Here is a 23903-nt window from a genome sequence, read left to right as displayed (position 1 = left end):
TCCTGATATTCTGGTTGCACTAAAATGCCCTTTACTGATGGTAAGAAGAGATCGACTGCAAAATACTGCAGAAATCTTGACATTGCCTTGGGCTCAGTCGTTTCCCCTGGAGGATCACAAGGAATAGTTTTAAGTCGTGGTCTTGTTTCTCCCTTTGCTGCTCCTCGTACCATTCCTTCCATCTGGCTGACTCATGCTCTGGGTGACACTGAATTGTGCAATACAAATATGAACATGTGCACAGGGAGCGTGACAACAGGGAGTTGGGATCCCTTACATGTAAGAACCATAATTATGACAGCTCTTTAAGAAGGCTCAGTAAATTGGCAGATTAGGGTGGGAAGTGATATTGACAACATTGTGCTTTTTTTTAAGGCAAAATTTAGATAAGCAGAATGTATTGACTTCTGTGGGCTGGCCTGTCTAGCTCTCCCGAGCTGTCTGTCACTAATCTAATGGTCCCTTGCTGTAAATTCCAGTTCCCATCACAGCTCAAGTCTTGAGGTTTTCATCTTGCTGACAGCAATTTTTATGACTTCCTTTCTCTATGCAATTTCACTGTACTGGTGGAACTAGTCTAGAGGAAACCCTATGCTTTGAATAAATTGAGGGCTTTGTAGAAGCTTAAACCAATTGGTCATTCATGTTTAAATTTGTCTCATTACTTTTCCACAAGGAAGTGGAGGATGAGAATGAGCTCACTGCTTGAAAGGTCTGTGTTTTCTGTGTTGGGCTTGATGAAAGTCTGGTTTATAAGGACAGTGCTCTTTCCTGAAAGTGAACCAGTGATGCTCCCAGCTGGGGATGTAATCATGGCTTTGGATCCCCTTCTAAGTGGTTTCATTTCCTCTGCTTACCTGCCTTTATTGTTTGTGGCTTGGGCAGTTGTATTTGGCTTCTCTCCTTGTTGTCTTGCTGTAATGACTTCTGAGCGACCTAGCTAGTGGTGATGGGGCTTCTGCAGAGTTACAGCAAATATCCCTGGAAATGGTCAGGCTCCTAGGGCTGGCTGCTGGCTGTTTGCTGCCCACATTCACCCCTACTTGGTGTATGTTGGACTCGCACAGCGTTAGGTCCTAACCCTGTGCTGGTTTGCTCCTTGACCTGATGGACTGGAAGGTGCCAGGAGTCATGGAGCTGTTAGGAGCATGCCTGGCTGCTCCAGATCGTGTCAGACTGCAGTCCTCACTGAGTTTCTCCAGCTTTGAGCAGGGGAGTAATGCTCTGATCTCCCTGTAACATCAAGGTGTCCCTGAAAGTCTTCCTTCACCTGGGGTCTGAGCTGGGCTGCGTGGTTCATCACACCAGCTGCAGGCATTTCCTCTTGCAGTTGTCCTAGGCAATTTGTTCACCTGCTGCCAGGCCAGTTTTCATCAGTGTTCAAAAATCACCCACACCTGCAAGATTTTTATATATATATATATATATATATTTTTTTTTTTTTTTTCCTCCTGGGAGGCTTGTTCTGTTTCGCAGGAGCTCTGAGCTGTGTCTCTGGGCTGCTTCCTTTGTCCTCAGCTGGCGCCTGGTGGACGTGCCGTAAGCTGGAGGAGCTCGTCTGGAAGATGCTTTGTGACTTCCAGCGCAGTAACAACGGGCCCCTTGTGCTGAGGCAACAAGCGGTGCTTTGAGGAGGCTGCCGTGGTGTGAACGGCCTCGCTTGCTGCTGAGGGGTAGGAGATGCGTGGGGCGGGAGGCGGGAGCATTGTTCCTTGCCTCAGATGGAGGGAGAGCTGCACTGGGAATGCTGGTGTCCCTCCAAACACGGTGCCCAGATCCCCTCTCACTTGTTGCTCTTGCTGTGCATCAACCCTGGCTTGTAGGATCCCTTGCTTGTTGGTGAGCTAGTGCAGGAGCCTGCTGGCAAAGCAAAGCTTGTGTTTGCAAGTTGATCTGGCAAGATGCTGCGTGCTGTTGGCTTCCACTGACTCCTAGAAGTTGAGGCTGTTCCCAGAGCTGTGATTTATGGGTGCAAAGCGTGTTTATTTCATATTATGAAGGCTCAGGCTAGTGAAAGTGTTACAAGGTCTTTGGCAGCCTGTCTTCCTGAAAGCTGGACACAAAGAAGTGAACACTAGGTGGAAATGATTAATATTTATGAATTCATGTGAAAGTTCCTTAAAGCATATTAATGAGTATTTCTGTTATGGAGGGAGGACTAGATATTATGGAGATTTACTGTCAGCATTGGCATCGTACATGAAAATAAAGATGTGTGGCTGGGCCTAGGAACGAGAGCATAAACTGCTTATAGGGACTCATAACATTAAGGAACTCATAACATTAAGTGGCACAAGCTTGATATAACTCAGTATTGAAAATCTCTCATGAAAAAGTTGGTTAGCTATCAGCTTGCATCTAGACTGCCAGACACCCTGTCTAGACTACCGATAACCTTTGGAAAATGTTAGGATTCTGCTGGTATGGCTTTGTAGGTCGGGGTGGTGAAGATGTGACCCTGAAAACTGCGTGTGGTGGTCCTGTTGGATTGGCAATCTGCATCTGAAACCAGAGTTTGGCTTGCCTGGGTTTGCTGTACCTGCACAAAAGGCAGGTTTGCAGCTGCAGGAGTGCTTTGCTAGTAGAGCATGCAGGTCTCCTGACCCAGGACAGTGTCCTTGGCATAGGCTTTGTGATGTGTGCTTTCATACGGGGCAGGCAAAGGGCACCGTGTGGAGGTCTGTCCTACTGATACGTGAGAGAGGTGCAGGTGTGACAGGAGTGTTTCAGACGCCGGTAGGCCTGGTTTTCCCTTTTCCCTACAGGGTTATGCTGGCAAAACCTATCTTACCACTTCTGTTGGGACAACAATTCTGGTTAAAAACTGGCACCTCTAACTGAAATAGTCATCCTTTACGTTTCCCGAGCATAGATCATATCAGAGCTTTAGAAGAAAAAAAGTATTTCCAGCGGTTTAGTAATGTCTGTAGCTGTTAATCCAATGCCGACAGACTTTTATTGCTGGCTTTACAACAAGCCATAAACCCTCTGCAAGCTTCTGTTCGAGGACACAGCAGTGAGCCGTGGCGAGGAGCAGGGATCTTCGTTCCGCAGGAGGTAACCGGGGGGGCGTAGGCAGGTGTGGTGGTGTGCTGCTCCCTCCATTTAGTGGCCGGGGGATCTTTGGGTGCGTTCTGGGGGCTTTGGAATTGCAGCCCAGAAGCTGCTCTGTGGAGATGGAGCTGTTTGGTGATGGCAGATGAAAATGGATAATCAATCGTGAGAGGAGCGCGATAGCTGCAGTCACGTGGGAGCTATGCAACCAGATAACAGAGGGGGGGCAAAAAAACAATGCTGTTCCAACACACCGTGCTATTAAGGAACCCTGATGGAGCTGTAAAGAAAAACGGTCTGGTGCCACTTCCAACTGATAGCCTGCAGGAGGTGTAGGAACGCTTGCTTCGTTCTCACGTGGAGAGAGCTTGTCACAGACAGGCTGCTGTGTTCAGTGTGTGGTGGAAGTCCTTTTGCCACTCAAACAAGCTGGTGCTGGGGAGATCCGTGAGAATGGTAGCTGCACCGTTGTTTTATCTCCTTTCACTCCTGTTGGTGCCTTTCACATCTCTTTTTGCTTCATTTGGGAAGAATAAAGCTGTCAGGAGCCTTTGAAAAACTAGGGAGAGGGAGCTTTTATGGGCCTCGTGCAAGTACTGAGGCTTGGGGAAGGAGGCCTTGGTGGAAAACACGCTGGAGGATTGTAACTTGAGATTTATTCAAGTCTGTAGGAACCTTTTTGGTGAAGGTAATGGTTTACCTCTCCGAGGCATGTTCCTCTCTGTGAAGCAGCTCCAAGGTGGTGGGTGCCAGGTGGTGGGAGCCCTTGGTACTAGGCATGCTAAAAGGTCTGAAGCTTTTTCTAACCTGTGTATGAGATGGACAGGGTGCCCTAAGGAAAAGTCAGGGAGCAAAAGGAATTCATGGTTCACATGGGATGGCTGCAGTCACTGCCATCCTAAATGGAAAGCATCCTAAAGAGGCAAAACCAACTCATCTGTGGGTCTTCTTGACCTAGTGTGGAGCCTGTTCACGTTAGCTGCATTTATCAGAAGCAGAAGTGTGAACTGTGATCTGGAGTAGAGGTCTGGCAGATCTTAGGTGAAGGAGGGAAGCTGCACAGTGCTTAGTTTTAATTCAGCAGTCTCCCCTGGGTGATGGGCTGCCCCAGGGCTCGCTGCAGTCTGTGGGGAGGGTGGCATCAGGTTAGTTCCCAGCTACCCTTCACGTGGGATTGAGAAGTAACGTGGAACCTATTCAGATGACTGGAAGGACTTAAATAAAAATCCCACAAAGAAACCCTGCTCAGAAAGGCAATCAAAGAGCTTGATGCTGGTTTTTTATTTTTTGTTTTTTTTCCCTTTCCTTCATTAACAAGTTTATGTAGCCTTTCTGGTCACAATTGATACCTGAATGTGATAACAATTCAGGAGTGAAATCAGGCAAAGAGAAGTCAAAGAGCACTTGTAATGAGTCGTTTTTCAAGTGAGCTGGATGCGATGGAGTTAGTTCCAGGTGACTTAACTGACAAGCAGCCTCCAAACCATTTATGCTTCAGATGGAGAATGTGGGCAGGATGGGTGCTCACGTTGGAAGCAGGATGGCAAAGGTACCAGCCTCTTTGGAAGAGGGGAAAAAAAGGGGTGTGGGTGGGAAGTAGGTCTAGGAACTTTCAATTTATCTGCAATTTCAGGAGAAATGCTCGAGCAATCAAGTGTCTGGAACATAATAAGGTGGTAAGTAACAAACAACGTGAATTTAATTTGACGTGGCTTATTTCTGATAGTTCCCCTCCATGAGAGTGTTGGAGCTGTTGTGCAGAAGGGAGAAGTGGTGGAAGGGATAACTCTTCGCTTCAGTCTGGCCTTTGGCAGCCTCCAGATAAGGCAGAGACATCCATTCTAAATGAAACTCTTGTGACGTAAGGACTCAACCTGGTGAAAAGCTGGGCTCGGAAAGTGTTACTAACCAACATCTTGTTCTTGGTCTAGCAGAGCTTCTCGGTTGAGGTTTGCAGTATCTATCCCAGTTCAATGTTTTTTTTCATTAATGGTACAGATAAGGCTAATTGTTTGCTCGAGTGCTTTGTGCCCCAAGCAGGACGAGGCTTTGCAAGGTGGAATTACACTTCAGAGTGATCTTGGAGAGCAAGAGGGATGGACTGGGAGTTAACAGCATACTGGTTTGGTTGCAAAAATACATGGAAAGCTGAATTAAGAAGGTAGACAGCGTGTATTGGTGTGGTGGGCTCAGGTGAAGGGTTGTGCGTGAGTCAGTTGAAGAGAATCTAAAAGGAAAAAAGCAACAAACATTGTCCCAGGTCTAGAAAACATGACCTATTGGAAAGCTTGAGGGGGAGAGGAGTTTATTTAAAACAAAACCAACCCCTTTTTTTTTCTTATGTTTGCAGAAGAGAGGGCAGATTACAGCCTTTTGCGTATACAAATCTGTGTTGCAAGAGAAGAGATAATAAATGGTCTCCTGCCTGCTGTAGATAGCAGAGATAGCTTCTGATTTAAATTGTGAAAATAAAGATTTAGTTTGAACATGAAGGGACCTTCTTAGATGTGAGGTTAAGTATAGGATAGATTTACTGGTAGCTTTGCAAGCCTTTGAGAACCCAGTTAAAAGTAGGCTGGAAAATTATCAGCGAGGAGTGATTTAGATTTGGCTTATGCTACCTTGGTGGCTTAGGGATGCTCTGAAGGCCCTGGTCCCAATGCAAACGCAGTTTCTGAGGCTGTGGTTCGACTCGAGCTTGTTAAGAGCAGCAGAAAGGCTCTCGGTGGTTATTGAAATGGGTCATCCAGATAACCTCCGTGGCTTGTGTTGCAAACACGAAGGAAAAAGAAAACTGTTTGCTGGGTGTTCCCCAGGACTCCGGAGTACATGCAGGGCTTGTGGGGGTGTGCAAGGGTGGGGTGGCTGGATGCACAAGTCCTCAGGGCTTGGTTTAGCCCCCAGCCAGCTCTGTTTCTGTGCTCCATCAGCTCACATCAGCGCTGAGCACCTCTTGCTCCAGGACATGGTCCCCAGGAGCTGCCTGGTGGAGCGAGGCTGGTTGAGTTGAGCCCATGAGTTAGGAGAGCTGCAGGGTGCCGTAGCCAGATCTGGGCAGCTGCAGGGGGCTGAGGAGGGTGACCCCTGGGCCACCCAGCCTATACATGGCCCTGGCCTTCCCTTCCAGTCCCTCCTTCCAGGGAGGGCTGTGATTCCTGCTTCCTCATGCTTGAATGCTGGACAGGAGGGCCTCCTGCGGTCCCTTCCAAGCTCAATTACCCTGTGATGCGATGTAAAGTAAAGGGAGAGCTGCTGCTGGCCTCAGAGGGAGCGGCTGCTGTACATCAGTATGACTTTTTCTTTTAAGCAAGCGAAATGCCTCTCCTGTTCAATTTAAATCTGTCTTAATAACCACGTAGCATCTCAAAAAGCTGTACTTCAAACCCAGCGTGTGTGTGGCTTGCAGACAGAGCACATGTTAAATACAACTTAGTATTTAAATACCGCAAGTGTCGCTGCGACAGATGAGTTGGTACTAATTTGGCTGTTCGCTTAGGCCGATTACTTTGAAGACTCCCTCCCCGGCTGTAAAGTCACTGCTGATATATCCACGCTGACACGTTGACTTTATGGCAGCAGCGAGCTCGTGCAGGCGGGCGCTGGGAGACCTGATGCTGCTCGCAGTGATGCAGTGGTTACTCCAAGCCCAGTGTACGCAGGGGAAGAGGTTTGGAAATTGAGTGGATCATCTTGTTCGTGGATGCATCCTATGCTGCAAACACTTCACGTGCTGGCGGGAAGGAGGCTCTGCAGCAGCTTCTGCCCGGCCAGCTCTGAGGGGCCCCTTGGTGTGCCTTCACCGGGGCTGCTGCTTGCTGCCGTGGTGGGGCTTCTCTCGCTGATGGCAAGCGTGTAGGAGGCAGGCTGACTCTAATTCGTCTTCTGTATGGCAGGCAGAGTGTAAAGAGCAGCTGTTTACAAATGAAAAGATAATTTCCAGCTCGGATGAATTGGGTACGGAATCACTGTGACAGGCAGTAATAACAGTGGGAGCTGCGCTGCAACTTGCGCTGAGTGCGGGGTTTAGAATGCATGAGATGTGTGCGTTGGGAAGGGGGAAAATAGATGAAAATATGCATCTTGAGCCATTAGTCGTCATCTCTAGTACAAATATTTCTATCTTTTAATGTCGTGTTTCCTCAAGAGCAGGGATCTCTATAAAAAGCTCTCCTCAGGGAAAGGACAGGGTTAGAGGAAGCTTCAAAATAGAAGTCGTCCTTTGTTTGGGCTTTTTTTTGCTGACTATTTTACCTCTTTTTGTCTCCTTCCTGTATTTTTTTTAAAACTCTTCAGGATTTGGGGATCTGCTGGCAGAAGAGGGTAGTGTACCTTGTAGGTCGATGGTGCAGTATCAGTCTGACACAGTGGCTTACTCAGCTGAGGTCAGATTGCTTGCTTCTCGTCACAGCATTGTCCCTGTCAGATGAGGCTACTCCAGAGACAGAGTCTGGATTCCACTAAATTTTGTGGACTTGCCAAGATCTTGGGAATGCATAGTTTGCTGCATTCCTGTAGGAAATCCTGCGTTTCTTACAGTCCACGGGAGATGGAGAGGAGCAGCAAGATGATAACTCAGCTTGCAGTGGTGTGAAATGCCTGTGCTGACAGAGCTTTCTGCAGAGCAGACTCAGATAAAAATACATTAAATTCCTACCTGCACCTATAGGCATTAGCTCAAATGGGTGTTTGTAGCTTTCAAGGGATATCACAATTCCTATTTCCTTTTTTGTTTTTTTTCTAGAAGAGAGCTGCATATTTTGAAAATCAGCTAAATTTGGTCATGCTGTGGGAGCTTACATGATTGCCATCTTACAGCTCAGCAGGGCTTTGTGTTGCAGTCCAGAGCGATGCTCAGGGCATTGCTGGGAGAGGCAGCAAAAACTGTGTTTCTCCAACTCATCTGCAGAGGCATGGAAGGCACTAGGATGCCAAACACCTGTTTATTTTTTCAGTCGTCCTACAGAAATTAAGAGGGCTCTGGCAATCGCTGAAGAGGAGAATCAAGTTCACCAGCACTTGCTGAACTGAAAAATGGAGGTGTCTAGCTCTCTGAGTACAACAGAATCCTTTGTTCCAACTGAGAAGACTAAAATCCTCTTGTTTCTGTACCAGGTTAATGGAGACAGCAAGAGAAATGACCAGGGAGTCCCTACCCATCAAATGCCTTGAAGCAGTTATCCTGGGGATGTATCCTTTTACGTGTCTGTGGCTTTTTCCACTGCAGCACTGTTGAATATATCGCCATTCCTGGACGATGTTTGAGATGCTCACAGCCACAGGTGAGTGCAAGCAGCTCAGAGAATTTCCATGGGATTGACCAACAAGTTGCTGGTGTCTAGGTGTCGGTAGGAGCTTGGAGGCTGTGTGCACGGTTCAGAAGGGTCAGCTGGCGTTATTCCCACTTTGCCTTCTGCCTGGGTAATCTGCATAATGTCGGGAGCTGACCCAAAGTGCCCAGATAAGTAGCTGTCTGTGCAGTCCTTGCTTTCTTCTTTAGTCTTTTTTTTTTTGCCGGTTGTTGTTGGAGCTTGGTAACACCTGACAAATGTAGGTTCTGTGCTGCATTTGTCTAATGCTTACATAGCAAAGTCGTGTTGTGATTTTTTTCTCTGCAGTTGTACTTTGTGCAGAAATGTGCATAGTATAGTTAACCATTACATTAAGGTAAAGCTTAAATGCTTATTTCATACTCAAATCCAGAAAATAACGTTTTCTGTTTAGAGACAGGCTTGCTTCTTAATCCTTTTGTACTCTTACTGGTAAATAAAGTAACTTGCATCATCCCAAAACACCAGAGATGGACAAGGCAGGACTACAGGAATAGTTGTCTACTGGATATGTCTCACAGCAGCTGATCAAGTTTGATTTAAAACAAAGGAAACCCAATCCAAAATAAACTCACAAGCAGAACAGCTCCTCGAACGCGTCTGCTTCATTTTGCTTGCTGCTGCTGCCCCCTCTCGTGGCAGCACAAACCAACAGAGCCTGTGGGTAGTGCCCTCTGTTGGCTGATGTGAGGGGGCAGTGGTGAGGCTTGAGAGGAGCTTTCTAAGAGCTTCCCCCCGAAATTTGCTGCCTCCTCATGCCCCAGCAGCTGCTGGTGGCTTGGGCAGGGAGCAGTTCCTCTGCTGGCAATCTGTGAGCCTGGGAGAGGCTGTGCCCGAAGTGGAGGGGCTGCTCTGGGGTGGGGAGGGGGATGTGGGCATATGCTGCATGGGGGGCTTGAGTGTATTAGTGATGTACAGATGACCTTGATAACCTAAGAGTACTCTGACTGGTTTAATAAGTCCTGACCATTTTATTTTTATTTGGGGAAAAAAAGCTTTCGCAGGAAAGGTTTTCTTCTGCCTGCCTCAAGCCTGATTTCAGGATTTTTTGGAGGCAAAATAGCTGAAGGTTCTGGATTATACTATTTAGTGGTGTCTGAAATTTCTTCTGATGTTTTTTAAGCTTTGGATGAATATTTCTGTTTCTATACAGTACTTTCAAAAACGTTCATGGAAAACCTTTAATTGAGATTACCTCCTGAGAAGTCTTAGGAAGGGGAGAGAATGGGACAGGCTTGTCTTTTCCTGTGACTTCTTTGCTGTCTTGGAAGCCTCCTGTGTAGGAACAGGGGCTACCTGCTGGGGTGGTTATCTTTGTAACAGCATGTTGTTCAGCTGATTGATCTTTTTTCTTTCTCAGCCGTGAGATTTTGATCTTCAGCATCAGCTTCCAGATGTGGACACGGTGAGGCCAGCAGCTGTGACTTGCTTTCCAAGGTTGGGCGGTTTCTGGATGTGAGATGCTGCCCTCCATTCCCTCTCCTGAGCGTCAAATCAATGCCATTGCATGTGCCTGAGTTGAGCATCTATGTGCATGTGGTAACCTCTGTCTCCAGAAATAAGGTTCCGCTTGCAATTTGTGTGCTGACAGGCTTTGCTGTGTTGCTTGGATACTGGGAAGAGCGAAGCCTGGTTGGGTGGGCCCTCGGTGTGAGCCTTCATTCAAAGGCCGCCTCATACAGAGCAGCTTAGCAAGATGTCACTTTAATTGAGCAGCTTGCTGGCTCATGCAGTTGGCCTCTGCAGCCTGACTTCTTATAAAACACTTAAGTAATCCCTCTTGCTACAGAATTAAGTTTTGCATAATTGCCTTCGTGCTGGATCTTGAAGCGTTTTTGTCTGGCAGTGAGTTAAATACCGAGCGACCCTGTCTGCACGCACCGAGGGAGCAGCTGCTGTGAGATCACCAAAACCTCATACAGTTCTTACGGTATTACATTGATTGCAGCCGTCTGCATGGATCTCCTGCTCTGCTCTGCATAGCTGAACTGGCTCCGTATCCTGCTGCTTCCATGGCATGCTCATCAGTGCCTAACCAGAGGCATTCTTCCTGCTGTCATCCCCAGGGTATTTCTCAGTTCAGCTGTAAATCAGCTGAGTAATGATGCGTTTGCCGCATCCATTACGAGCACCGATCGAAACTACTTGTGCTCAAGAAAGGGAGTAGTAAACCAAAAGGTGCCAGGGGAATTTTGTCCGTGCTGTATTCTTTATTAAAACGTGGAGAGCAAAATATCGGGGGGTGAGAGGGAAGTGCGGATCCTCAGGGGATCTTGCAGTGCTGTCTGTGACAGACGAATATAACTCGCTCCCATTGACTGCTGTGCACCTGTCCTGGTTCGTGCGAGGTAACCATCAGACCCGTGCAGTGTATTTATTAGACCTCCCCCGTCCAATAATATCATTAAATGAGGAAGGGGAGAGCAGAAGCGTCTCAGGAGGAGAGATAATTTAATAGCTTCTGCACTGTGTCTTCTGCACATTTAATCAGTGGGTGATGTTTATTGCTGCTGGAGTCCTGGGCCCATCCTGTTCTTCCTGCCCAGCAGGCAAATTCCTGGGCTAGGTGTGAGCCCCTTTGGGAAGGGGGAGAGTTTTCCCGCAGTCACTGCAGGATGGCTGGAATATTGATGTCTTCTCTTTGCCTTCTGCCAGCTTGTCTATAACTCGACCTGCTCATGAACTGAAATATGGACCAGGAGAGAGCTGCTGAATAGCTGCTGCCCCTCTGGTAGCTGGGAAGGGCTCAGAGAGAGCTCTTGATCACTTTAATCTTCGTAGCCTAACCTTGGGCTAGTCATCTCAGGCTGCAGCTGGACGTTAGAGCACTGGCACTTCAAAAGAGTGATACTGGCATGGCAATCCTGGTTTGGGAGGCTGAGCTGGCTGCTTGAGCCTGGCTGTTCCTTTCTGGAAGCTGGGCCTGCCAGGGGAGCCCAGACACTGCAGGGATGCATGGAGCCTATCGCATCCAGTTGTGGGTTTGGTAGTGCCCTGCCTGGCCATCAGCAGTCCCAAACGTGGGATCTTAGTGCTGCTGAGTCTGTAGGAAATGCTGTCTGGCTCCAGGATGTGGTGTGAAGCTTCCCCAAGTGCTTGCCTCTGGCAGTTGGATGCCCTCTGACATTGCTAGCAGTTGCTTAACTGTTGTGTAAAACAGCTCCTCTCTGCTTGCTGAAGCTGTATCTGATGTGTGAAGTGTGATGTTTGCTTTCTTCCTGTTCAACCTCCTCACTCTGAGCTAGCAGCTTTGGTGTTGCTAGCATAAATACTGCTGCCTCCTTTCTCCTCTTGTCCCCTGAAGGGTGTGTGGAGCACCTTATGGGGCAGCCTGCAAGGGCCTGGGGTCCTCTCACCCTTCCCTAGTCTCAGGGATGGCCACGAGAGGCAGGGACCAGAAACCCTGAGGTTTTCTGTGCTCATTTTAACTGAAGTTGAGTGAAAAGGTCCTACTGGGTGGGCTCTGTAAGACACAAAGCACTGTAACATCATCTTGTCCAAGTTAAATAGGGAGGATTTCAAGCATTGATTAGCAATAAGCGGCACGATGTGGATTCATCTGGTCAATATCAGATTCATCAGATGTTCTGTTTTCACCTCTGGTTTGCAATGCAGAGTGGAAATTGTAGCGGCGACAGCTACCTGCATCCCCAGTGAGCGTCAGACACGATGCTGGGTGCTCCTGCAGCCGGACAAGAAGCACTTGGGAGCCTGGCTACTGGGAGAGCTGGGCGCTTAGACCCTCCTAGGGCATCGGTGCTGGCTGGCAGGTCTGATTAACCCATCGATATTGGCTCTTCTCTCTGAAAATGGAGGATATATCAATTTGTTTCAAGGTGCTGGGGGCTCTGCAACACCTCTCTGCACTGACTTACTGTTTTTTTCCCCCTCATTCAGAGCTCGAAGGACAAGCTCTCATGGGTGCTCCCTATGCCTGTGTCCCCTGGGTGTCTCTGCCAGTCTGGGTCCCTGCTCACGCAGCAGGGCATGGTGCAGAGCAGGGAATTCAGTGCTGTGTCCCCCAAGTGCCACAGAGTACCATGTTCGGCCAGCGGCCCGGCTGCCCTGCCCTGGCACACAGGCAGCCCTGGCCTGCTTTTGGGGTCTGAGCACCTCTGACGTTGGTGTCTCGTGGTGCTGTGACACTTGCTCCTCCTGAAGGGCTGGTGCCCTTGCCATATATCCCCCTGCCGCCTGTTGCGCTGGCTGCGGTTCCTCACAGCAGCGGGAGGCCGCTGACAGTGAGCAACCCGAGCTCAGTTGCCCACAGAAGGCAGCTGCCAGCGTGTCAGTGCTGTCAGCTGCTAGGGCCTGTCTCCAGAGATGTTCAAAGCCCCGAGCCGGCATGAGGAAAGATCCTGCTTGTTACCAGAGCCATGCTGGGTAATGCCAGTGGCCTCACCCCAAAGCATGTTGCGTGCTTCAGGCCAGACTCTGCCCTCGCTGCTTTGAGCCAAACCCCAAGTCAGCCTCTTGGGGTGTGAGAGCAGAGCTCACCCCTCTGACAACGTCCCTCCTGGTGATCTCCGAGGGGATCAGCGTCCCTCAGTGCTGCTTTTGGGCTGCGCGGCCCTGCGGGCCGGGCCCTGGGATTCACACCAGGGCCTGGGACCTGGAGGGCACCGAGATTTTGTCATAGCTGCCACTGCCCTCTCCTGCTGTGCGCCGTGTCGGCACTGTGGCATGTAATTTACTCCCCGACTCAGTCCCGCAGTTGCAGTCCCAGCTCAGAAATGCGATTACAGCTGTGGCATTGGCGTGTCATTGCCTTTTGTTTGCCACAATACAGCTCTACTTGGGCAGAGCAGAAAGGGAAAGAAATAACAATGATAGATGGATGGAGGGGAATATCTGATGTGCCTTTCCAGCCCGTGTGCTGTGTATTTCATCTCGGGTGGGGACTCTCATTAAGTAGTCGCTCAGCAGAAGCAACCTGTACCTAAAGGTTAATTTCCACAGCAGTTGTTGCTGGGTTGTTTGATGGTGGGTAATTTCCAGCCTCAAAAGAGTCTTTTACTCCTACCTAGTATTTAATGAGATTAAATTGCAACTCCTCCAAGACCTCATGGCGGAAGTGTGTATGTGTGGCAGGTGGCCACGAAAGCTTTGTGTGGGCTTAATAGAAAGGCGCTTGGGGAGCAGAGAGAAAACCCTTTCATAATGAAGGGGAAAAATAGTGGCGATGTTTGAAAGCTTCATAGGTGTTAATAAAAGATACTGCTTTTTCAGTTACATGGATTGATAAATACAATGGGCTTCCATAGGAATCTGTCTGTAGGACAAAAATTACTGTAATGTGACTTTGATGCATGCAGGATGCTCCTTCTAAGTCCTGGAGCGAGGTGACCCTTCAGGCGAGGTGACTGTGGGATGAGTTTTGCAGTTGTTAGGGTAGCGCTGGGCCTGATCCTGACCTCATGGTGTACTTAAAATTTTTCAGTTCCCCTGACAGCATGCTTCGTTTGGTGAAGGTAGTCCTGCAAAGATCCAGCAAGACCACCGAAGACACAAGGGCTGTTTTTTTTTCCCTGTTGGTGTAGTTAAGTCCAGAGCTGCTGCCTGTCGCTGCTGTGAGGTGCTCGTGTTTGATGCTGGATGGGTGAAGGTGGGTACACATAGCCTTGGCTGGCAAGGAGGTGTGTGCTGCAGGGAGCCGTGCTCTGCTTTGCACGCTCATCCATGTTCACTGACATGCAGATACTGAAGGGCACCGGGTATTAGTCCGTCAACACTGCTTTCTCCTATGTCTTCTGATATGTTTTCTCTAAGCTGTTAAAGCTGGTGATTTCTGGCACAATTAAACACAGTCAAAAAGCTTTACTGTGGCTATTCTGGAAGATTTTACCCATGTGTTTTTTTAATTCCTTTTTTTTTCCCCCCTTTGGATACTTGAGGTATCTCCTTGCGTTTAACTTCAGATTCAGTGCAGCTCATGAACCTCTTACTAGTGGGTTCCTACAGTCATCTTGAGGGCAAAAATGTTCGTGCAATGCAGCAGCTGTTGGGAAGGTGAAATGTCCCATGGACAAAATGCATCCAGTGGCTCTCATCTGCCTCTGATGCTTTTCCTGTGCTCCTGTAGAGGGTAGAGGTGAAATGCTGAGTGTGTGCTAGGGGACAGCATCCAGGGGTGTTGTGCTGGCGTTGAGGTGGAGTGTCAGGCCAGGCAGAAGCAGGACTGAGCCTGAGCTATGTTTGGTGGTGTTGGTAACGAGTCTTTGTGTTCTCCAGTTTCCCAGCAGCTGCCAGGCAGACGTGGTACGCAGGCAGGGAGGAAGGCCGGTCGCAGAAGGGTGGATGTTCTGGCAGAAACATCCAGGGACGTCTCAGCTGTGCAGTGGCTCTTGTTTCACTCCTGTTAAAGAGCTTTTGGGGCACAAGGGAGGTGGGGGTGCTGGAGATCTCCATACCAGGCAGCTCCAGGGGGGAACAACGCTAGTTCTCCACCCTTTAGGCTGTCCCGATGTCATCTCAGCGGTCGTTACCCTGCAGCTGTATTTTGTCATTAAACCCAGTGTGGGTTGGTGGGGTCTCAGCTGTGGGAGGGAAAGGCACCTGCTGTCCCTGGGGACTGGGAGGCCTTGGGGTGGGTGTCAGCGCTTGGAGCCAGGGCGGGTATCAGCTGTTTGGGATTAGCAGCAGGGAGCCACACGCAGCGTAGGTGCTGACGCATGCCCACGTGCATGAGGGAATCTCGCTCCTCTTCCCCTCGCCAGCATCCCGAGGAAACCACCTGGACCAGCGCGTAGCTCCCGTCTGAGGTCACACATTGCTGTTACAGGGCTTGGCCCCTGGCCACTTCATGTGGTGCATTTGAAATGGCCAGCCGGCAATCCAGGGACAAATCTTGCTTTTCAGAAATATTTGTTCCTGGCCATTTATCTGTGCTTATTTGGAGAAAATAATTATCAAGCTGGGAGCTTTCCTTTCCTTCATCTCAGCAATGTGTCACGAGTGCAAAAGCCAGTCTTGTACACGGAGTTGCCAGACTGAGGGCCAGCCTGTAGACTGAAAGCCAGAACTGCAACCCCGGAGAGGATTCTGAGCTCTTTGTACTGCTTAAAGGCTGCAGGGATGTGTGAAAATGAGGATAAATAAACAGCCTGAGTCATACAAGCTCCAACATAAAGGGGAGGGATGTTACCTTTTGGGAACAAAGGAGTATGGTATTGGTGTCAAATAAAGGAGTTCCCAAGGATCTGGGAGGATGGTCTCTGATCCAGCATGCTGAACTGAACACTGTTGTTGTTGCTTTGTTTTTTCTTCCCGCCAAGCATGGTTGAGTCAGGTCCTTTCCTGACTGAACAATTGCGTCCTGTTCTCCAAGTGCTAAAACGGGCTTTGGGCAGTATCAATTATTTCTGGGGTGCAGTGAGTATAAATTTGTGCTCGCAAGCAGGCGGGGGTCCCTGCAGTTACCGCTGCTGGGGGTCTCTCCCTGTTGTAACTGCGTGTGCTCGCTTCTCAACCCCGTTGGTGCCTTGACTCGGCGCATGCCAGATACCTGACGAACGGGCAGCCCTCCGTGGAGCGATTCCCCATCAGCTTTAAAACCCACTTCTCAGGGAACTATTTTCATCACGTGGTGCTTGGGATTTACTGCAATGGCCGGTACGGCTCGCTGGGCATGAGCAGACGATCAGATCTGATGGACAAACCTCTGACGTACCGAACTCTGAGCGACCTCATCTTTGAATTTGAAGACTCCTATAAAAAGTACTTGCATTCGGTCAAAAAAGTAAAGATCGGATTGTATGTCCCGCACGAGCCGCACAGCTTTCAGCCCATCGAGTGGAAACACCTGGTCCTTAACGTCTCCAAAATGACGCGCACAGAAGTCAGGAAGGAGCTGGAGAAGTTTGCCAGGGATATGAGAATGAAGGTAGGTCCTCGCCTCTGGGCCACTGCGTCCCAGAGGTGGCTGCACTTTGTGAAGTCCCGCAGAGGTTGGTCATGCTCCCCGGGGGGCTCGAAAGGCAAGAGGGGAGCAAACCCCCGGCAGGACGGAGCTTCCCTGCCAGCTGGTTGGACTGAAGAGCCCAGAGGGAAAGGTGGGGAGATGGGGCTGTGGGGTTTGGCTGCCCTTTGGGATGAGGGGTGTCCCTGACCGTGCCTCTGGCACGGGGAAAGAGCTGGCCGCAGCCATGGCGAGCAGGGATTTGGTGCCTTTCCAGCCTTCTGCTGGCAGCAGGAGCCGAGCAGGTGTGCTGCTAAGTATGGGGCTGGCTCTCTCCGAGAGGTATGTGGCACGGCCTCCGAGTTATTCTGGGTTCCCGGCCCCTGCCCTGCTGAGGGATGGCTCGTGCGTGGCAGCCGTGTGCCTTTTTGGTGCGGGTCGAGGCAGCCACCCCGCTCACCCTGGCTTCGAGTGCTGTTGGTGGCAACAGCCCCTGTGTCCTGCTGCCACCTCTCCTGCCCCGCCAAGTAGCTCAGCAGGGTGAGAGGCGTGTGGTGACCCCCAGCCTCCACCTCTTGTACATGTCCGACCCCAAGAGCTCCTGGAGGTGGCCTGCCGAGCATCCCCGCCTCTGGGATCCCTTCATGCCAACGTGCGAAGCATGAGTGGCCGTGCTGCCCTCGATGGTGATGGTGTAGCCACGTGCCACAGGCTGAATTTAGTGCTCTTGGTAGAGGGCCCAGCTCTGTGTGCTAAGCTGCAACACTGGGTCATGCACAACCGGCAGCCTGGGAGACGAGCGCCTCTGCTCGCAGAGAGGGAAGGTGGAGAAGGCGATGGGGCTGTGGGAGCCTCCTTCAGCTCAGGCACAAAGCAAGCTTCTCATAACCCTTGCTGCTGCCAGCTCTGAAGAAAGCTGTGGATGTCTCTTTTATTTTTTAATACTTAGCTGGGAACTGAGTTGATGACACCAACTAATTCTTGCAAGGGGCCTTCACACAGCTATCACGTGATGACTGCTTTGAGCTCCTCTTAACCTGGGGCAGGGTCTGAGTAAACCCCAGGGGACTGAGGGCTCTTTGTGTGCCATCCATCCTACTGTCAGAGGCCCTTTTATTTTATTTTTTTTTCTTTAGTGAATCATTGCCTTCATTGAATGCATCTTCCTTCCCTCCCCCATCTCTCGCAGATTCTGAAACCCTCAAGTGCCCATTCTCCAGCGAAAGAGAGGTCACGGGGTAAGTCGTTGTCCCCTCGCCGCAGGCAAGCCACCAGCCCTCAGAGACGAGCGTGCCGGAGAGACAAATCGTGAGTATTGCTGCGCTGTTGCTGCTGCCGTCGCTGGTGGGTCACAGGATGAAGGCGATGATGTGTTATTTTACAGTACAAAGCTTGAGGCGTGCTCACTGACACATATAGGAAAGCTGTACCAGGGGTCTTGGTTGCCTGAGAGGCTCTAGAAGCCAGGAGTGCCGGTGTCCCGGTGTTCCTGTGCTTACTGCTGCCTGACGGCCCCTCTGTGCAATGCCTCCTTGGAGGCCCTGCTGACCTTTGGTTCAGCTCTGCAGGGTGTTGGATGGCTGTGACAGTAGAAGTGTGGGTTTCACTTTTTTTTTTCTAGTTTTTATACAGTGCACTCTTGGGAGAAGCAAACCTAGTTTGGGGTGCTAGAGAGCTTTACAGGGAGGCAAGTAGTTTGATCACATACATTCAGACGTAGGCATTAGAAACAGGACATCTCCTGGTGGTGGTGGGCGCCCTGCTGTCACTGTCCCTCTGCCAAGCTGGATTCCCCGTGATGAGCGTTGTTATCGGGTTGTGCTGCTGATGGAGAGGTTGTCATCGAGGACTGACGGGCAGGGACTGGAACAAACAAGCCTTTTCTTGCCAAAGCAGAAATACTGCTTCCATTGTGTTCCTTTGATTATAATCAGTTTAAAAACCAGACCACTTCCTTCATGCGTCGCTGCTTTAGCTTTTAACTGGGTGGCGAAGGATGGGCTAACCGCGTGCAATGCCTCTACATGGATACAAGTGAGCCTCCAGACCACGGGCCTTGTACAGCCGCCAGCGATGCAGCCTGCCATCCATACCTTACATGCGGAAGAGTCGGGTTTGAGCCGCGCTGCTTCGTGCCAGGAAGCTGACAGCTGTGAAAGCCTATACGTAACCCAGATCAGGCACATATTCACCATCGTTGCTTTTTAAATAGGCTCGCAGACTACTGTCTCAGCACTTATTTATTTATTTTCAAGTGGCTAACAAAGACATTAGGCTAGCTTTCTAAAGATAACTTGAAGATACTTTAGCAGCAGATGATTTAACAGCAGGCTTTTATTTTTACTCGTGAATTCATACTCGGTCCACGATGCTGTACTTTGGGCATCATCAACACAACACAAACTCCTTGTATAGTGCCCGGATAATTATAGTTGTGGCAAGACCTGCTCCTTCTTCACCTCCTTGCTGCTTTTGGAGGGATGGGTTCACCTCTGGGGTTCTAGGGCTTCTGTAGAATGCTCTGTGACTCGAGGGGGAAACAGGACCCAAAGGCAGATGTACGGAGTTTTACTGAAGTTTGGTCATGGTCATGAGACACCTCCCCCCTCCACCTCCATTAGGGAAATGAGGGAAAGAGCCCCCCCATTAAAACTAAAATTTGCAGTAGCTCATATGCAATTTTCAACAAAATGCTATTTTATTAGCAATAAAATAATACCCAGTCATATTTTTACACTAGTCCTGCCTCTGCAAATTGTTCCCGCTCATTTCCACACTCAGCAGAGCCGCTGGCACAGGACAGGTGCAGCTCTCGGTTGGCTCTGGACCTCTGTTTGTGTCCCGCTGAGACCGTGCTCTCCTCCGGAGCTGAGGTTATCTCAGAGCAGGATTTTGGTGTTTTTGTCACGTGGTTGGTTTGTTGTTCCTAGTACATCCTGCAAAGGTGCTCGGGGCTGTGTCTGCAGGTTTGGGCAGAGACAAAGCCATCAGAGGCTAGCTCACAGGCAGAGCAGCGAACTCCTTGGCAGAACAAACGAGTTCCTCCTCCGGGTGGTGAGTCCCGCGCAGGTGAATGGCATTCAGGGATGAGCTGAGTGACAGATACCTGTATGCACAGCGATGAATCTCTGCTGAGGGGAAACACAAGAGGGGAAACTGGTATTTTCTTCTGTGTATCGATGCATCCTTGAGAACCTGGCTGCAGCGAGAGGCCTTTGTGTCACACACAGAAGGGGAAAGACTTTGGGTAAGGCTTACTGGGCTTTAGGCTGACTCCCGAGCTGAACAACGACCGTGCTTATTGATGCTGCATTTGGTTTCTTCGTGAATCTCTTATTTGCATGCTGTAATTACAGCTTTTTAGAGCTTGCAGGGGAGGGGGGGAGAAGTGTTTTTGCTCTAGCATGAGCTGGCAGGGGCTGAATAACGCATTCGTTTGAGAGGCTTCACCTGCTGATGGCAAGCTGTTATTACAGCCTGCTTTTTGTCAACAATGAAATCAGATGGGCCTGCTGGGAAAAACCTCCTGGTGAAAAGCGTGCGGGTTGGGATGGCTCTGCCTGGTTGTTTCTGAAGAGCAGAGGCTGAGGTGGTGCTTAGGGACAGGGGTGGGTTGTACAGGCTCAACCCCTTAACTCACCATCCCGGTTCCTTACCATTCACGTTACGTCAAGGCTGGGGGGGACTGCTGGTGAGCCCCCGGCCGCGTTTCAGCCCGGGTACACAGCTACAGGGGACACAGGGTACGTCGCAGGACGGGGTGGCAACACAATGAGCAGCGCGTGCCTGTGTAGGAGACTGATGTGTAGTCAAATTACAGCTCATTAATTAAACCATGGCAACGTGCTCTTAACCCACAGCTGATGGGATGTGATCCTGCTAAGGGTGGTTATAGAGGATATAGGGCGGTGTGAATCCGGTAAGTCTGAGGCTTTGTTGTGTCCACCCTCTTACGTCCCAAAGGAGGAGGGTGCAGCAAATTGCAAGCCACTGCTGGAGCAGGCAAAGCTCCGTTTCATCCTCAATAACGTGTTTGGAGGTGGAGGGATTTGGGAAATAGTGTCACATGGCAGCCTGTAGCAATCTCTGCTCCTAAATGTGTTTGCCAGATCTATCTCCTTCTCATCTGATAGTGAGGCTTAACGTGTGTGCTCTGAGTGTCCTAGCGACACTGCCCTAGTTCAGCTGTTGAAAGGAAAACTTTGCTAGTCCAGTGACTGCCTATCTCTCTGGGATAATCAGAGGAGGCAGAACCATCCAGGCTGGCTTTAATTAAAGGGAGGGAAGGAGGGAGAGAGGCGTGGGAGGGGAAGAGGATCCTTTCCTAAAATTGAGGAAGGAAGGACAAGCTGGAAGCTTCATACAGCGCATCTCTCGCTGGTCTCAGATGGCTATGCATGCTCTGAGAGGTGCAGCCTGTGCTTGTTTGCTGGATAGTCAAATCCCACTTGCTCTGTACCCGGCAGCTGCTGCAAGCACCCAGCAACATGCCACAAGAGGGGCAGGGGTGCCCCCGGCCTGGCTGCCTCTCCCAGGGCTGTGCTGGCTGCCCAGAGGGACTTTGGCAGGGACAGGCAGGCTGCGCAGGTGTAATGAGCATCAGCAGCGCATCTGCAATCTCACAGCTCAACGTTTCCTGCACAGTGAGCAAACAAAGTGTTAAGGGCTGGAAATCAGGTGTCTGAGGAGCTGGAGGAAAACACTGGGGCGATTACCGACTTGACATTTTACTGCTCAGGCTTTAGCTGTGATTTCTGTGAGGACTTGGACATGCTGTAGAGTCCTCTGTGGGGAAATTTTTGAAGTAAACTGTCCCTGGTTCTACACGTGCTCTCAGTTCCTGCATGGCAGCATCAGGACCGTTGTTAAGCAGCGCCCTCTTCCCTCCTTTGCCCGCAGGCCAGCGGTGGTGGACAAGAAGGGAGACCTGGCTACGCTCAACGAGGTGGGCTACCAGCTCCGCATCTAACAAAGCCATAGGCTGGACAGAGAGAGGGCTTCCTTGGTGCTTCCCGCTGCACTTTACCTGCACTCCAGTGGAAGGAAAAAGGAATGGGACTATTTATTAACTCGTGGATGTTTAAAATAAAAGTGTTACCTAGGAAATAGAACGGGGGGATTTTTATTTTTATTTTGGTGGCAGTATTTATTTTCATTTGACTCATGGAAAAGGCATCAGTGAAGAGAACCTCAAGTTGCTTGCCAGGATGTGAGGTCCTTTTCACTCTATCCTGTGGGAGGTAATTCCAGTGGTAAGCGAGTTTCTACACGTAGAGTTTTGCTGTACAAGTATTAATTGAATTTGGACGATGTGCTGGGTAGTAGCTTTGGGATGACTACAAAATCAAACACAGTCTTAAGATGTGCTGGGGTGCAGTGTTTAAAAAAATCACAGTATTAATATTTAATTCAGCAATAAAAACAAGCAGTGCAGAAGTGGCATGAGTTTTTAAATTGTCAACATTACCTCACTAAACTTAATAGATATGCAAAACTGTCAGTACTATTGTTTTGTAATGAATTCGTACCGTTTCCCAGCAGTTCTGGTAGTATTGAAACAGCACTGGATGTGCTCTGCCACCTGTATTATTGTTTTGTGCATGTTGCTGAAAGATGTTAGGTAATAGTAATATGCAAGTGTATTCTTAAACACTGACATCTTCAGAAAAAAAAAAGTGTTTTTTTAAATGACAGTAATTGAATAATGCATTTCTAAACTTTAATAATTTTTTATACTTTGTCACAAGCTTTTAGTCTTTCCAGACTACACTGCTGAAGCACAAAAACTAGAGATTGCTGTTTTAGAGAGACAAGTGTTCATGTACTAGTTTGTTTCTTGTATATGTTCTTGGAATAATAGAGAAAATGTCAGAATTACTAGCCCGAGTCTTTATGCTTTCCTTTCAACATTTGTGTGCAATTTTGAACCTTGTCTTTGAAAGGCTGAGCAGTCTCAGATAGTGATGCCTTGACATCTTATATTAAGATCAGACATCACAGGCTGAAGTGAAGCTTCCACCTTGCTGCTGTAGGGAGTTCTTTGTATATGCACTGTAGTAACAACTGCTTAGTCAGACCTGAATAAAGAAGCTTGTATTGGAACAAATTCAGCAATAAAATCAACTGTATGTCTGAAATAACAGAGAATCATCTGCTTCCTCCCTACTCTGTCCTTCCATTCGAAGATTGGGCCAAGGACCTGTGATGGATGGCAGCATTTTCAAGCGGTGGGGTAAGGCTTTCCTTGGAGTCTGCCCTTCACGTTAGTGAAGTTCTCTGGAAGCATTTGAGGGCTGTGTTCCTGAAAATATTTCATTAGGTGCCTAAACAGAAACTGGATACTTCCAAAAGTCCAGCCTCTACCCTTTGTGCTGTGCTCCTAGATTATACTGCCATGGGACGTGTGTACCTCCTCTCCTGGGCGCTTACTTTCTTTGGAATCGCAGAGAAGACAGGGCATCAACACGACAGTAACGCTTAATCAAATTGAAGGATTTAAGCTCCAAGAACCCTTCTTGTCTCAGCCAAGAATTGAATGAATACAGAAGGAGATGAGCGCATGTACACAAACCTCATTGCTCAGAGAAGTCAGTGAATCTGAGCTACCTAGGGCAGGAAGACAACACAGAGACCCAGCAACCTTCTACAAACCGTAAAAGGCTTTTCAATAATCAGGCTTCAGGATGCCTAGAAAGGCTTTTCAAATGTATTATACTTCTTTGTACAAGATGACTTTATCGATTACAGGGAGGCCTTTCTCATCCCTCTCACCCCAGCCTTTTTCACTCCTGTGTTCACAACAGGATTTTTTTTGGGTCGGGAGTGAAGTTGAAGAGGGAAATATTCTTTTGGTAGAAATCCTTGTGTGATTTGACATCAGCTGCAGAGTTTGTTTTACACTTTGTGCTGCTCAGTGTCTTGCGACAATTTTTTTGTGTCCCTTAGATTTTTCATGGGTAAAATACTGTGGAAAAACTTACATGGTGATCACCTGTATTCTATAGCATGAGGTTATCTAATATGTTGCAAGTTTTTTCTATAAAACCATTGTTTACTTAAGCTTGAGTGACAGTGGTTGGTATATAGCTTTTACCAGTGTCCAGAGCACTTTGAGTTATTTTCTCTTAACCTCTAACTTATACTGAAACTCCTTTATGCTATAGAGCTGTGTGACAAATTGCTTTTGGGGTGGGTCTTGCTTTGAAGTTCAGCTGAAATATTCTCTTGAAACTTGCTTATGATGGCATTTGTCTTAATTGTGGTTCTAGTGATTTTAATTCCCTGCAAAGTCATCAAATAATGTAGAAAACATGCATGCTGCTCTCTTTTTCATTACTTGTATGCTTAGGCACAGTGTAAGACTTCAATAAAAATTTCATGGTAGTCTTTTTAATGATTTAGGGTTATTTTTTGTCTTGTCTAACACTGGCTATTATATGTATGTGGCCTGGTTGCAATATTCCAGAAAAATGTCTAAATCATTTTATTAGGCTACAGTCTAGAATCAACGTGACAAAAAGGAACCAAAACAGACTTTTGTAAGCTAAATACCTACATCCATCATTTACTGTTCTATAAAGAAATTTATGCATTAAACCCTTAAACCTACCCTAACCATTCACTGG

At 48.7% G+C, this 23903-nt stretch overlaps 1 protein-coding gene across 2 annotated transcripts in view; it reads left to right on the top strand.

Annotated features, from left to right (window-relative positions):
* VASH2 (vasohibin 2) overlaps positions 1-23671 on the top strand; it is a 29240-nt gene extending 5569 nt beyond the window's left edge. The window contains exons 4-7 of one of the 2 annotated variants that reach the window (XM_040550857.1): positions 8167-8241; positions 15882-16263; positions 17468-17586; positions 21178-23671. In XM_040550857.1, the coding sequence (XP_040406791.1) occupies positions 8167-8241; positions 15882-16263; positions 17468-17586; positions 21178-21247 (646 nt within the window). In that variant the 3' untranslated portion in view covers positions 21248-23671. The remainder of the gene's footprint in view (positions 1-8166; positions 8242-15881; positions 16264-17467; positions 17587-21177) is intronic. The other variant, XM_040550858.1, reaches the window with a different exon arrangement.
* The last annotated feature ends 232 nt before the right edge of the window (positions 23672-23903 follow it).

This window comes from Cygnus olor, chromosome 3 (assembly GCF_009769625.2).
Source record: "Cygnus olor isolate bCygOlo1 chromosome 3, bCygOlo1.pri.v2, whole genome shotgun sequence".
Classification (NCBI taxonomy): domain Eukaryota; kingdom Metazoa; phylum Chordata; class Aves; order Anseriformes; family Anatidae; genus Cygnus; species Cygnus olor.
This window is presented reverse-complemented; position numbering and strand designations above follow the sequence as displayed.